The 13,463-nt window shown below is 38.7% G+C and overlaps 1 protein-coding gene across 1 annotated transcript; it reads left to right on the top strand.

Annotated features, from left to right (window-relative positions):
- The first annotated feature begins 185 nt into the window (after window positions 1-185).
- Window positions 186-12,191, top strand: hat1 (histone acetyltransferase 1). The gene is made up of 11 exons (XM_034885081.1): window positions 186-221; window positions 1,308-1,379; window positions 1,504-1,579; window positions 2,306-2,426; window positions 6,552-6,728; window positions 6,874-6,995; window positions 7,577-7,681; window positions 8,049-8,155; window positions 8,707-8,858; window positions 9,658-9,774; window positions 11,560-12,191. The coding sequence occupies exons 1-11, from the start codon at window positions 215-217 to the stop codon at window positions 11,728-11,730; spliced, it is 1,227 nt and encodes a 408-aa protein (XP_034740972.1). The 5' UTR covers window positions 186-214; the 3' UTR covers window positions 11,731-12,191.
- The last annotated feature ends 1,272 nt before the right edge of the window (window positions 12,192-13,463 follow it).

The following is a 13,463-nucleotide window of genomic DNA, read 5'->3' as shown; positions in this document are numbered from 1 at the left end:
CATTTTTGTTGAAACGTACACTTTTTGTTCACATTTTGTGTAACAAAATCACTATTCTAACCAATACAATAGTTTGAGGCGTTGAAAAAAAACTACATCCTGTTTCCACGGAAACACAAGGACCCGGAAGTCGCCCTGATTCCGCGGGTCTTTTGGGACAACCATAGACAGTTAAAGAAGGGGAAAACACAGCGCCGCACAACAGTGTGTAGAAATGGCGGGTAAGTGGCTAAACGCTTTCATGCTTTAATACTGTTGTCTTTGTTTCAACGTTGTCCCTATTTAACGCTTGCTGGAGTTGTAAACTGGCTTTCCATCTGTTCATAACATAGCTAGCTTAGCTATTGCAAAGCAGCAGTGGGGGCCTGTCTGCTAACGGTGGTAGCATGCTATCAGGTTGTCATAGCATAGTATAGCGTTAGCTAGTGTTTGTGTGTTTACAGAACTTAACGCTTGGGTGGAAAGTTGAATGTGTACCTTCAGTGTATGGGTATGGATGGATGGATGGATGGATGTTGGCATCAAGTTACTTAGCTACGCTCGCTTTAATGCCTTTTCTCACCTAACTTACTCTTACCTTGTTAATTTTAAAAGGATCACTGGTAGTCCATCCTTGTAACGTAGAGTAGCTCAAATTGGAAGAACACATGATCTAGCTAGCTAGCTAACGTTATACATTAGCACGCCGTTAGGATTGCAAAACGTTACGTTAAGTTACTCCATGCATGCATGAATGACTTAACATAAAGTGCACAGATGAAGTGTAACTACAACTTGGGGTTTATGGGGTTAAAGAGTCCAAAAGTACTGTGATTGGTCAGCATGGTCTGCTTGTGTTTTCTCTTGTATATTTCTGATGGCAAAATAATGTGCTGATAACATCAGGCATGAGTATCTCAATCTTCTCCAGCAAAGACTTTTCTAATAATGTTAAAATTGAATCTGCACAGTCATGAAATACATACAAAAGTTCCTATACCAGAGTAGCCTATTAATGCACAAGTGTCATCAAAAGTCAACTGTGTCTTCCTGTTTTATATTCTTTATATCGGGAATCGAAATACTGTTGTATTTTATGATAACATTTGTTTCAGAATGATCTGCTAACTCTGTGATGTCTTAAGCTGCTGCTTTAATTAGCTTTTCTTTTTAAGAAACCTGCACCAATGTTATTGTTCTGGTAGAAACACATTAAATAATTAAACTCAAGATGTAATGGAGAAGTACAGAATGGTTATTTTGAAACAACTAAAGTTTAAAAACTGACAAAATCTTATAATTATAACATGGTTTGTGTGTTTCCTCAGGAGTAAATTCTATGGAGAAGAAACTGGCTGAATACAAGTGTGATACAAATGAAGCTATATGCTTAAAGCTGGGTATGTTTATTTTTGCTTTTATAAGATTTGTAAATTATTATTATGTAAATGTGCAGTGACAATGTTTTGTGGAATTAGCTTCAAATTGTGTCACTTAAATTGGTTGAACCCTATCTCCTCTCAGTTCGCTTTCCAGATGATGTTGAGGATGATGGCACCACATTTCACCCTGAGTACAGCCACCAAATTTATGGGGACGAGTGAGTATTTACTAGTAAATCTTTTTTAATTATCACATTGTTTTCCCTGTGCAAAGAAGGAATGCCTTATTCTACATTCGTCCAAATATTATATTCACACATGTGAGCTGCTAGGTACACCCAGTTTAATTAGCACTCAGAAGAAAAGTGGATAACGTGCTTTGCCCAAGGCAAAAAGAGTTACCCTATATAAATACCCTAATGTGATGCACAAAAAGACTTTGGTTCTTAAGACATTATTGGCAGTGACACCTGTGTCTGTGTAGGCCTACAGTAGCATGTCATTATGCTCCAAATTGCATTCCCAAATTAGTCAAAACTAGGATTGGTTATTTTTGCACTTGCTGCAATCAGCTCAAAGGAACTCAGTAATTGGGGCATTAATTATGCCAGCAAGTGTAATTGCAAGTGAAGCTCAATCACACAGTTGCATAATGAGGAAATCTATTTTGTCATAAACTGCCAGTGATGTAGTGGTAAAAGAAACAATGCAACACGGTGAAATAAGTGGCCAGACCTTCAGTTAGCATGTATTAGTCAATCCAGGTGTATACTTAAAACATTTGATTAGATAAGTATACTCATTGTTGCCCTAATATGAATACATCCTAGACTGCACACTAGATAAAACAGCTGTTTCATGTTCTGTTTACAAGTTACTGTCCTATTTATAAAAAAAAAAGTAACCTTGCTGATTTTTAATGATTCAATTCACTTTGACTGCAGTGAGGTTGCTTTTGGATACAAAGGTCTTCAGATACAGCTTTTCTACACTGCTGGAAACCTGAGCACCCTCTTCAAAGTGAAATATTCCTCAAAAGTCACGGAGGCGTTTGATTGTGTCGAGGTAGGACATGCATTTCTAGCACACTTAAATGTGACTATCTGTACTGTGGCGGGATGACTGCGTACTAAACAGCCATTTTCTTATTGTAATAATGATGGTTAACTATGTGATGCTAATTGTCTACCACTATAAACAATATGCCTTAAAGGTCCAATATGTAATACTGCCAGCTAGTTTAAAATGGGTACCGCAGTCCAAATTGTAAATACCGTATAGAGTCTTCTCCCTCTGCCCCTCCTACCCAGTGTAAAGGTTCAGGGGGGTTGCCAGGTTGCAAACGCTAAACCCAACGTCCCACAATGTCACTGTTAGCTAGATACTAGTCTCACATTGCCAGGCTTTAATGTTACTCAACAGAGAAGCAGATTTGCTAGATGCTGTTATATTTATGTCCGCTGAACAGAAGTTGGGGAAGAATTTTTGCAAGGGGAGATTTTTTTTTGGTACTGCTACTTTCCCCTGTTATACAGCTTATCTGTACATTAAACATTATGGTTGCAAGCCAGTTTAAACAAAGTGGGAATCGTACTGTCCAACATATAACCATGAGGCTGGCGATGGTTACTTAGCCTCAAGAATATACCATAAGTTTAACTCTCACCAAAATGCAATCTAGGGTGTTTTTGTGAATGTACCCAATCCAAACTTTTGTTAAAACCCTAATTAGGACAGAAAGGCCACTTTTAAAGCTACGCTGGAGAAATCCTCCCATTTCGGTATTCCTACAGGTTGTCTTATTGGAACTACAGCTCACTCTACCAGATCTGTCAAACTTGCATAATGTAATGGACACATGCGCTTCCAACTCATACGGGGACCGAAGTGGGAAAAGTTCTCTAGTGTTGCTTTGAGAGTTACCGTATATTAGTTTTTTGTTCAAATGGTCTTTTGAATGGGAGTGCTAGGGGCACTACTATGATCACATCAAAATCGCTATTTTTAAAACACTAAGAAGGCTTAAAGTATCACGAGGGGCTCTACACATGAACTCCAGTATTGAGAACATTGTTTGTGTACACAGAGTTTACCAAAAATGAACAACTCTCTTTATCTGTTGATGTTTTTTTCAATTGTTTTTACTTAGAAAAAGTAAAGTCTTTTTCAGTCGACCACTAGGATTCCGCATTGTAAATGAGTAAAAAAAAAAAACAATGGAGGGGGAAAATCTTGAGTGTAGTTGTAAAAATGCTAGCTTTAAAATCCAGTGTCACATATGTGTTCTTGGTAAACTGACAGCGGGTGACGACCACAGTCAAAAAGGATGAGGATTTCATTTTTGTCAAAATGATTTGAAAAAAACTCAACAGCACATGAAAGTAAAGCAATAGACGTCCTTAATAATCTGAAGATTAGTTAATCAAACTGTAACTTTGACAGACAAATACTAACCTAACCCTAATGTATGACAGCAGGATAGTGCTATCAGTTATTCTTTACGGGGAGTAGATGAACCTATAGTAGTCTTTTGTCGTTAGTTTTTGGTACCAGGATGTTGTTTCTTCACATGCTAAAGTAACTTAGAGCCTCTGTGGGTGGTGACATTATTCCTGTAAGAGATCGCCTGTTTTGAGACTACATCTCAGCCCTCTATGGCCCCCTGCGCCATAACACTAATCCTACTCCCTGTCGGACGAGAAGGGCTTTAAAAAGATTTTGTACGTGGGGTCTAACGTGAGGCATTGATTTTTTTAGAAGTTTGTGTGATTGAATCAGCAGGAGGAGTAATGTGACACAGTTGGATATCTTGTACATTTATTTCCAGGAGCAAATTGTTGCTCAAGTCATCAACAATTGAAATCCCTGAGGTTGAATATCTGTATATGGATTGTCAGTAGGTTTATGTGAGACAGTCCTTTTAGTATGTAATGGTGGATGCATTAACTTTATTACTTTGCTAATGACTTGACAATGGCTTTTTATGTTAATGTGAAAGTTAAACTGCTTGCTTGGTATGTAAAGCCTTTTTTTAATTGCCACACATAATAATTTACATATCAACAGCTGGTATTTGGACAAAACGGACAGTAAATTGAAATGCTTTAATGTCCTGGTAGCTCCTTCTAGAAGACTTCACAAAAGGCCGCTGCCAGCTTTGAATATTTCCTAAAGCTGTCAATGCAGCAAACACGCAAAACGAATACAAGAATTAGCCAGGGCCTCTATTGAGGTCAGATGATTCAACTCTGGGACATCTGTTCTGTCTGGAAACAGCAGGGGCTCTCCACTGGACAATGTGGCCTTTAACTGGTGGTAGTGGGAGCAACTTATAAACTTGTCTGGATTTGGTTTTTCTGTGGATGCACTCAAATTATAAATAACCCCATGCAACAGCGATGGTTCCTTCCAACAGGCATTCGACATAACTTTCACCTCTGGTATCTCCAAAAAAAAAAAGCCATGGCAACCAATTGACTGTTTATAAACCGTAAAGAGAGCCATTAGACTTTTTGGGGACATAGTTTTGAAGCTGATATTCAAACTAAAATGTGATGGCTGGCTTTACTGTGTGCCACTACTTTAGTGTTCAGCGCTGACCCCTGAGTGTTCACCTTGCTAAGGGTTTGAGTGCAGCTGGTGTAGAGTTAGAGAGTAAGGGGAGCAGCAGAGTTCAGGCTGCATCTGAAGAGCGTTTGTCTCTGAGTGCATGTGGACGGTCGGAGTGCGGTGCAGCTGGTGAGAGAAGAGAGCGGGAGGCAGAGATGGAGTTTATGCAGCTGCCACGTTGATACAAGACTCTCATCATCGCATCACCTTGTCCCCTTTAAATCAGCCAAAAACACTGTACCTCTGGACCTCTCACAGAAATCACTGATTTTTAGTGCCAGACCTTTTGTGCACATGGGCTGGAAACTGCTGAATGCTCGTAGTAATTCTATGCTATTAAATTCTTAATCAATGTGGAGTTGTAAATATGCTTTAACTTGAAAAATTACAAAATACTTTACAAATAATTCTAAACTAGACTGCAGATTTTCTATGTTTTATGGTCTTTGGAGTAGATTAAAGAAGATAAAATAACACCAACACTACAAATTAGATAGTTTGTACCCCCTTTGTGCTTATTGTTAGAAATCAAAGACATTAACAAAATGTTCTAAAGGTACTTTGTTAAGTTATATTCATGCCAAACTAAGGCATCTATTCTGGAAGGCTCTGCAATTTAGTGTCTAGTATGTAGAAGAGTGCTCGGGACAAAGGGACTTGTTTGTCCATGGCCTTTTAAGTATGGTCCTTTTCCTTAGAAATGTGGCTGAACAATTACAATGGTTAAGAGGCATTCAGCTGCAGGTGCATTACTTCCAGTTAGATATTAGCTGATGTCTGGGGGTGGGGGGAATTAGCAGTATGTTGTATTAGCCTTTTGTAGTGCATTTTGCTCAGACCTTCTTCATTTCCCAGTTTTCAATGCTGAGCAGCAAGGGTCTCTGTGCTGAAATAATGCCCATCACACATGTAAATGGTGTGAAAGGGCTGCTTAGCAAAGTGTTCTCATGTCAATCCTTGTGGAAATGGATACAATGCAAACATTACAGCTGAACTAACCACAGGTTGCAGTGAGTAAAAAGTCCAAGTGTAGGGCCCCTTTGTCTCTGATGCTCTTTGAAAAAATGCAGGGGCAAATTCATTTGATTGGGTTCATTTGGCAGGATTAGAGGAGAGGCCTCTATTATGGATGCCCCAAAGGTTTGTTAAGTTGAGATCAATTCATAAGATTTTATTTCCCAGTGAGAAGCTGAAATGCTTTTATTGTGGCAACTTCATCACATATTCATGGTTTAACATAAGTAGTAAATGTACTGATTTAAGTGGTCTTTTCACTGGGGAGGGGCTGCTTTCGTATCTGCTCAGCTGACAGTTTTAATTGCCTAATGGTTTTCTTTTCATTGGCACAAAATGTATGCTTCCAGTTTAATTTTATAGGATGTTTTGCACCTCTTGCCATATTTTAAGAAAAACCTTTTTTTTATAAACCTACACACACAATCTGTTCACAAACCAAAAAGCATGTTTTTATATTTTTAATTTATTAGACAATAGGTTTGTCTTTGCTAGATTTTATTTTATTTTTTTATCATCATGATCTGTTTGTTGCGCAACTAAATTCATGCACATTGTGTCATCCAGCCGGATGACATCAAAGGGAAGATCCGGGAAATCGTTCCCGCTGGGTTCACCTGCAACGCTGATGACTTCATCTCACTGTTGGAGAAGGAGGCCAATTTCAAGCCCTTCGGCACGCTGCTTCACACATACACAGTCCACAGCGAGGAGGCAGGAGAACTCACCTACCAGATTCACAAGGTACAGACATCAGACTTACTGTCTCACCAAATATCTTAATATCAGTTTCTAACTTTTGATAGTTGCTGTTGCATGATCTAATGGTAGGGACGAGGTTTAACTCTACGCCATATCAGACATCGTTTTTTGTCTTATTTTGCCCCAGGCTGATATTACCTGCCCAGGATTCCATGAGTACCACGAGCGCCTGCAGACCTTCCTCATGTGGTTCATAGAGACAGCCAGTTTCATCGATGCAGACGACGATCGTTGGGACTTCTTTCTTGTGTGAGTGCCCTTCTTAATTGACATCATACCCCCCTGCACCCTCCTCTACGCCCACTCCTAGCCCAAAGCCTTTATTGTGTCATTGAAAAACAAAGCCCCCCTTTGTGGCGCTTGTGACCAATTACCAGGCCGGTTTGATTATATTTCCTCCATAGGAGAATTGTTGATCAGGCAAGAGCTTCCTTTGTGCCAAAAGCCCTTTTCAATTTTTTCCAGGGGCAAGAGCTGAATTGAATACTGTTGTCTTTTGAAACACTGAACAATGTCTTAACAGTAAAAAGAGCCTCTGCCAGTGTTTTCTTTACCCTGGCAACTATTAATACTGACAATGGGCAAAATGGACTGAAGTGATTTTGAGGAGCTCAGTCCCTCCTCCAACCCCTTCTCTTCCTCTAAGTTGCAGTACTCCAATTAAGTGCATAATGTATTCAGGTTGTAGCAGGTGTACCAATCGGGGCCTGGCTGCTCTAACATGCTGACGTCTGCGGGGTGAAAGGTGGGCATGAGTACAGAGGCTAAAATGGACACTGCATGGGAGTGTGCCTGTAATTGACCTGTTTGCCTTTGTGTTTCGTCTGCAGATTTGAAAAGTACAATAAAGATGGGGAGACTCTCTACGCAACTGTTGGCTACATGACAGTTTATAATTACTACGTGTACCCAGACAAAACCCGACCACGTGTAAGGTAATTGCTGGGGCAGCACGTGCCTTCCCATTCTTTTGTATGAAAAAGGAGTGGAAAATTATACATTTCTTTATCCTCTTCCCAAAGAACCCAAATTACTGGCTTATATAGCCAACCATTCAACCAGATTTTGTTTCATTACCAAACTAGGGTGATTTGTATCTGAAAACAACTTTATAGATAAGCTTTTGATGTGATTAGATTTGTTGCATTGATGGATCAGGATAACAATATATTATTTCTTGCTTTGAATCAGAATTACCACTCAGATGCCAGATAAATTTGTTATGTGACAAATTTTGAAGAAGCCTGTTTTCTCACTGGCTCTATATTTGTATGTATGTATGTCTGCTCTTGAACTAAACAGCCAAATGTTGATCCTGCCTCCGTTCCAAGGAGAAGGCCATGGAGCTCAGCTTCTGGAAGCAGTGCACAGATTTTACTGCAGCCTGCCCAAAGTGCAAGACATCACAGGCGAGCATCTTGGTTTTTGTTTTTAAACGCATTATACTGCGTTGAAGAAGGCTTGGGTAAACATTTAATCTGAGAACCTTAATGTCTCCCACAAACTGTTCAAATGACTTTTCTCTGTAGTTGGTGGATCCAGGGGTTGAGTTCATTTAGGGCTGGAATGTATAACAGAATGCGCTAAGGCTTTATTCAAACTAGATGGATTGAAATAGTTTCTCTGCATGGACCCAGAGGATGATACTAAAGAGGCTTCCTTTTGAGAGAGGAATCCCTTTTCAAGAAAGAACTTAACATTTAGCAGTTGAATAGGCAGAACGTTCCTGCTAACAGTTTTTTTGACCTCAAGTAATATTTATTCATTGTTTTTTTTATAAGTAGCTTCTTACAAATACTTTCAAAAAATTGCAACTATTTAAGTTTTTACCTTTTTTTTGTGTAGACCCGAAAATCCTTTAACTGCTTCTCAAATTTAACAGTGTTGAATTAAGCCAAGTTTGACAGGTTTATTGCAAACTGTAAACTCATTTTAATTGTGTGATGGGGTTTGTTATCAGCTGAAGATCCCTCTGAGAGCTACGTGAAGCTGAGAGACTATGTGCTGGTCAAGCTTTGTCAAGGCCTACCGTCCTTCGCTGTGGACAAGCTACGCCTCGGCTTCTCAGCTGACATGGCCAAAGAGGCCCAAGACAAGTTGAAAATTAATAAGGTGTTGTATGAGGCTGCAACCAATGTTTTTTTTATTCTTTTTTTTATTTTGTTCAATAATTAGTTTTGTCTATAAAATGTTAGAAAGTAGTAGAAAAATGGCATCACAATTTTGTAAAAGCACAAGGTGACACCATACTTTGTTTTGCCCGGACAGCAGTCCAAAACCCCAAAATATTTATATTACAGTGATTATAAAACAGAGAAAAGCGGAAAATAGTCACATTTAAGGTGTTTGAAGCAGATTATGTTTGGCGTGCTTGAGAAATGACTACAACAATGCTGGATTATCAAAATTGTTGCCAGTAAAACTAATCCATTAATATACCATTAATCCAAATCATGCTCTATAAAGTATGTGTGTTCAGCATTAAGACCCTAGCTTTAATCTTCACAGTATGGGTAATGTTTGTGTAACTCCGTTTTACCAAAAAGTTAGATTAATTTAAAGGTCACAATTTATTAAAAAAAAACACAGATTGTTTATCCAAACTTGTATTATATCTTCCACAGTATTAAACATTATCTTTAATACAGTAAACAGTGCATTTGATTCTATATTGGTTCATGCCACTGATTATCATATCTGTGACGTAAATGCAGTAACCGGTGGCTTTCCTTGACAAAGACTTTTTACTCTCCTTGGAATAGATAACTAGAGGCCCGATTCATCATAAGCCCTGAATAGCTTATGACTTCCTGTAACCATTGTGCTGCAAAGTGTGTTAGGCTCCAAGTGAGGCACACTGGTGCTTTGTATGTTTTAACTAAATCATTTACATTTTTGACTTTTCCTACAGAAACATGCCAGGCGAGTGTATGAAATTCTGCGCCTGAGAGCAACAGACATGAGTGATGAAGAAAAAGCAAGAGAGTACCGTTTGGAGGTGAAGAAGAGGCTATTTGGACCATACAGGGTAAGATTTTAATCATCAAAGCTTCTGAACGGTTTATGTGCCAATGTGGAGAGGGTCAACGAAAGTGCATGCAGATGATGTTCTGATGAAGTGATTTCCTGATTTATTCAGAAATCAATCAGAATGTACTCTGTAACTTCCAAACGATAATCCAGTGTGCGGTCTTCTACCTTTTTGTTAGCATACCATTACAGCTGTTCAGTGTAGGAAGCAAAGTGGCCTATTCGTGGCAAACACTTGATTGGTTTGCAGCTCCGTATTGTCACTGTTTTATTATATCACCTTTTAAAACAGCAGAAAAATTGATCTTCAGTCCCGTTTTCTGATAAGTGATAGATTTCTAGTGCTGTATTGTTACAGCCACAATAGTGCGCACCACGCGTCTGTGGTTTTGCTGCTGCTGGAGCTTTATTTTTATTCAGGCATATGTCATTAGTCAGGATTTACATTTCTGTGGGATAAATTGTTTTGTGAGTCTGAAGCACTTTGTCAAAAGCTAGCTCTATTTTGAGTTCTGTAGCTTTACTATTGCAGCGCTTTTAGAACTTCACCAGGAAAACAGCAATTTTATAAAATCGCTTTTGTTATTTTCTGATGTTAAATGGGCAAGTTTTGAGTTTCAGAGATTTTCTTTAACACACTTAAGTCTTGTGAACATAACATAATAAGCTTCTCTGATTATGTTTCACCAGACTTGACAGTGGGAAATACTGAGTAGATCTGTGTGCACCAACATATGACACCCTACATCCAATTTTCTTTGGGACATTTTATGTTTGAGCTGCTCACTAAGACTCTGCTTACCAGCCATTAGAGAGTTTGTTGTCAGCAAGGTAACCACATGTAAAAAAACAAAGCTGAATCTGACGTGGAAATGACCCATGTGGTGAAGCGGGAAGTAGGAATTCCTTAGGAGAGTGGCAAAGAAAGATCTGGTGGCCAGATGCACAGAATTTTTTCTTCCCTGAGGAGATTTAGCATGTAGTTAATTGAATGGCAGAAGCCACTGCTCTGTGAATGTGAGGGGATTATACATTTCTGCTCACCCCCAGTGACCACATCTGCATGCATGTGCGTGCAGGAGTTTTTAAGTAGCAGATTCCACTGAACTAAGTGAACATGTAATTTGTCGGTCCATGTCCAGAACACCTTTCAACATTCTGATTTCAATACAGATGTTAACACCACTGTCTAATAATAATGGTCTTTTCCAAGGGTACATAAACTGTTACCAATGATTCATTTATTGTTAATAAAGAAGTTATTAATTCTTCAAAGAGCAGTAACCAGCCGAAAATAACATTTAGTTGGCCTGAAGCATTGCCTGGTCTATATCCTTATCTTGCATAACATACTTTGTCTTGTTTAATAAGGTATTTAATATGAAAAAAGATCCCTTAATGGAATCTTTTTTATTTTTATTTATAGAAGTACAACACTGGTGATATTTTAAATTTTTCCAAAACTTGAACAACGGTAACCACATAACCAGATATTATAACATGACATACTCGGATCCATGGTAAACACAAACAAGTCAAACAACCCATTCTGTAATGATTTGAGATTTCATATTGTCCATTTGTGACTGGTGATCTGTCTAGTTAGATAGTCAAAACACCTAAACAAGGCGTTCACATGCCGTTTTTTTTTTTTTTAATCTATCCAGCCAAATCAGAAACAAAATCCATCAGAAATGATTATTCCCACCATAAGCACTATGAACGTGATACAATATACGTCAATCTCAGTTCTGACATTGTGTGTTTGTGTGATTTCATGCAGAAAAATCAGAGGGAGCTGACAAAGATGAGAAAGTGCCTGCGGCCGGAGGAGCTGGTGTCCCACATGGATCAGATGGACACTCAGACACAGCACGAGGAGCTGGAGAAGAGTTATCAGGTTGTTGTGGATGACTACAGGAGAATCATTGAGAGGATTGCAGCACAGGCATGATCAGACTCTGAGATGCTGCTGGCCTGGAGCCCCCCCCATCTCAAAAATACAGGTGGTCTGCCCTGTCTGTACAAAGCCCACACCACCACAGACTTTAGCTGCAACCAAGAAGAAACTCCTGATGTAACAAAATCACTGTTTTAATTAAAGAGTGTCACTGATGTATCGTGGATAGATTGTAGTGGAGAAGAGCTGTTTCCCAGCTGATGTTGATACAGTAGAGAAGAATGGTGCAGCTGGAGGGTTTAGACTTCCTGTTTGTCCCATGAGTTTAATCACAATTAAACAATTGTGTGAGATGAACTGATGTAATATTTCACAGGTGATAGGTCCACTACCCTGCAGAAAACCCCTGCTTCTTCTCCATAGTTGACATTTTCTAAAGATCTTTTGTCAAAACAATTTCATGTGTCTTTTGAAGCACTTCATACTGAAAATAAAAAAAAAACTTTTGTATATTGCTCAAATGGTGTGGTTCTTAATGTAGATAAAACAAAAATTAGCAATTCATGATTTTTTTTTTTTTTTTTGGAAGATTTTTACACTGTACAACCTAGAATCTTAAAAAACAGCGTTAAAGCATGGATTCAAATTGCGAAAATGGCTGGTGGGAACATTATTAGTTACAGTTGAGTTGCAAGGCAGAGGTGATGTTCCTGACCTGTGGGATAGCTCATGCTCATTGAGGGAAGTGAAGAAAAGTTCAGTCATAAGGTTAGTAGGCTATCTCCACTAGTCAGGAACACATGTGAAATATGTATTAATTTTCAAATAGCCATCTTAATTGCCGGGTGCCCTCTTCAAAGACATGCTTGACTGCGAGCTGAAGCCCGGCCCCACAGATGCGCAAAAGCCGCTTAGTTTCATTCATATTTACTAGTAGTCCAAACTGTCCAAATTGATCCACAGTCCAAAAGCCAAGTTCATTGGGTAACAGCAATACATCTGCCAAGTATGAGGTAGATTGGACGACAATTTCTCTATATTTAAAAGACAGCACATACACACACACACACTCACACACTCTCTCTCACACACACACACACACACACACACACACACACACACACACACACTCTGAGGTCCATGCTTTATAGTTCGATGAAATCAACTTCTTGAATTCCTAGTATTAGAAATCGTATTATGAAATTGCGCTTCCTCAATCCCACTTTTATTAGTTGCCTTTTAATCCCAGGCTTAACTTTGTGAGAATGAATACTTAAAATAAATATATAATGCAGATGCAGAATGTACGGAGAATGTAATAAACTAAGGGTTTCAGTTAATTTCTCCTCTTACCTGTTAAGCCCAACCACAGACCAAACTGTGCTCCTCAGCTGTAAATATTTCCACATCCCCTTAATCAGTTAAATTGTTCTTTCTTTTGCTTTAGTACTTCAGTAGGCTATCTTTGAATTACTGCTATATATTGCTGCTGTATTGTTTTAAATGTATTTTCTCAAGCCTTTGTGGGGTATTCTTATGTCCTCCCTGATCTTAAACTGATAAAAAATGTATAATTGCAAAGAAAACACCATTGATTTTTAATAATCAATCTTGACAGGGCTGCAACTGAAAAGTTCACACTTGAATGTCATCCTTAATGAGGCCTAGTATATAAAGGAGAGATATTCATAGGATTTAGAATGTTGTTAGTGCATAATCCAATGCTTTACATCCCAGCTGGTCTGATATGTATTTAAGCTGTTTTAGGGATGTAATTTTGTCCTCAC

The sequence above is a fragment of the Etheostoma cragini genome, chromosome 11 (assembly GCF_013103735.1).
Source record: "Etheostoma cragini isolate CJK2018 chromosome 11, CSU_Ecrag_1.0, whole genome shotgun sequence".
Classification (NCBI taxonomy): domain Eukaryota; kingdom Metazoa; phylum Chordata; class Actinopteri; order Perciformes; family Percidae; genus Etheostoma; species Etheostoma cragini.
The sequence above is the reverse complement of the archived record's forward strand: the minus strand, read 5'-3'. Positions and strand labels throughout refer to the sequence as shown.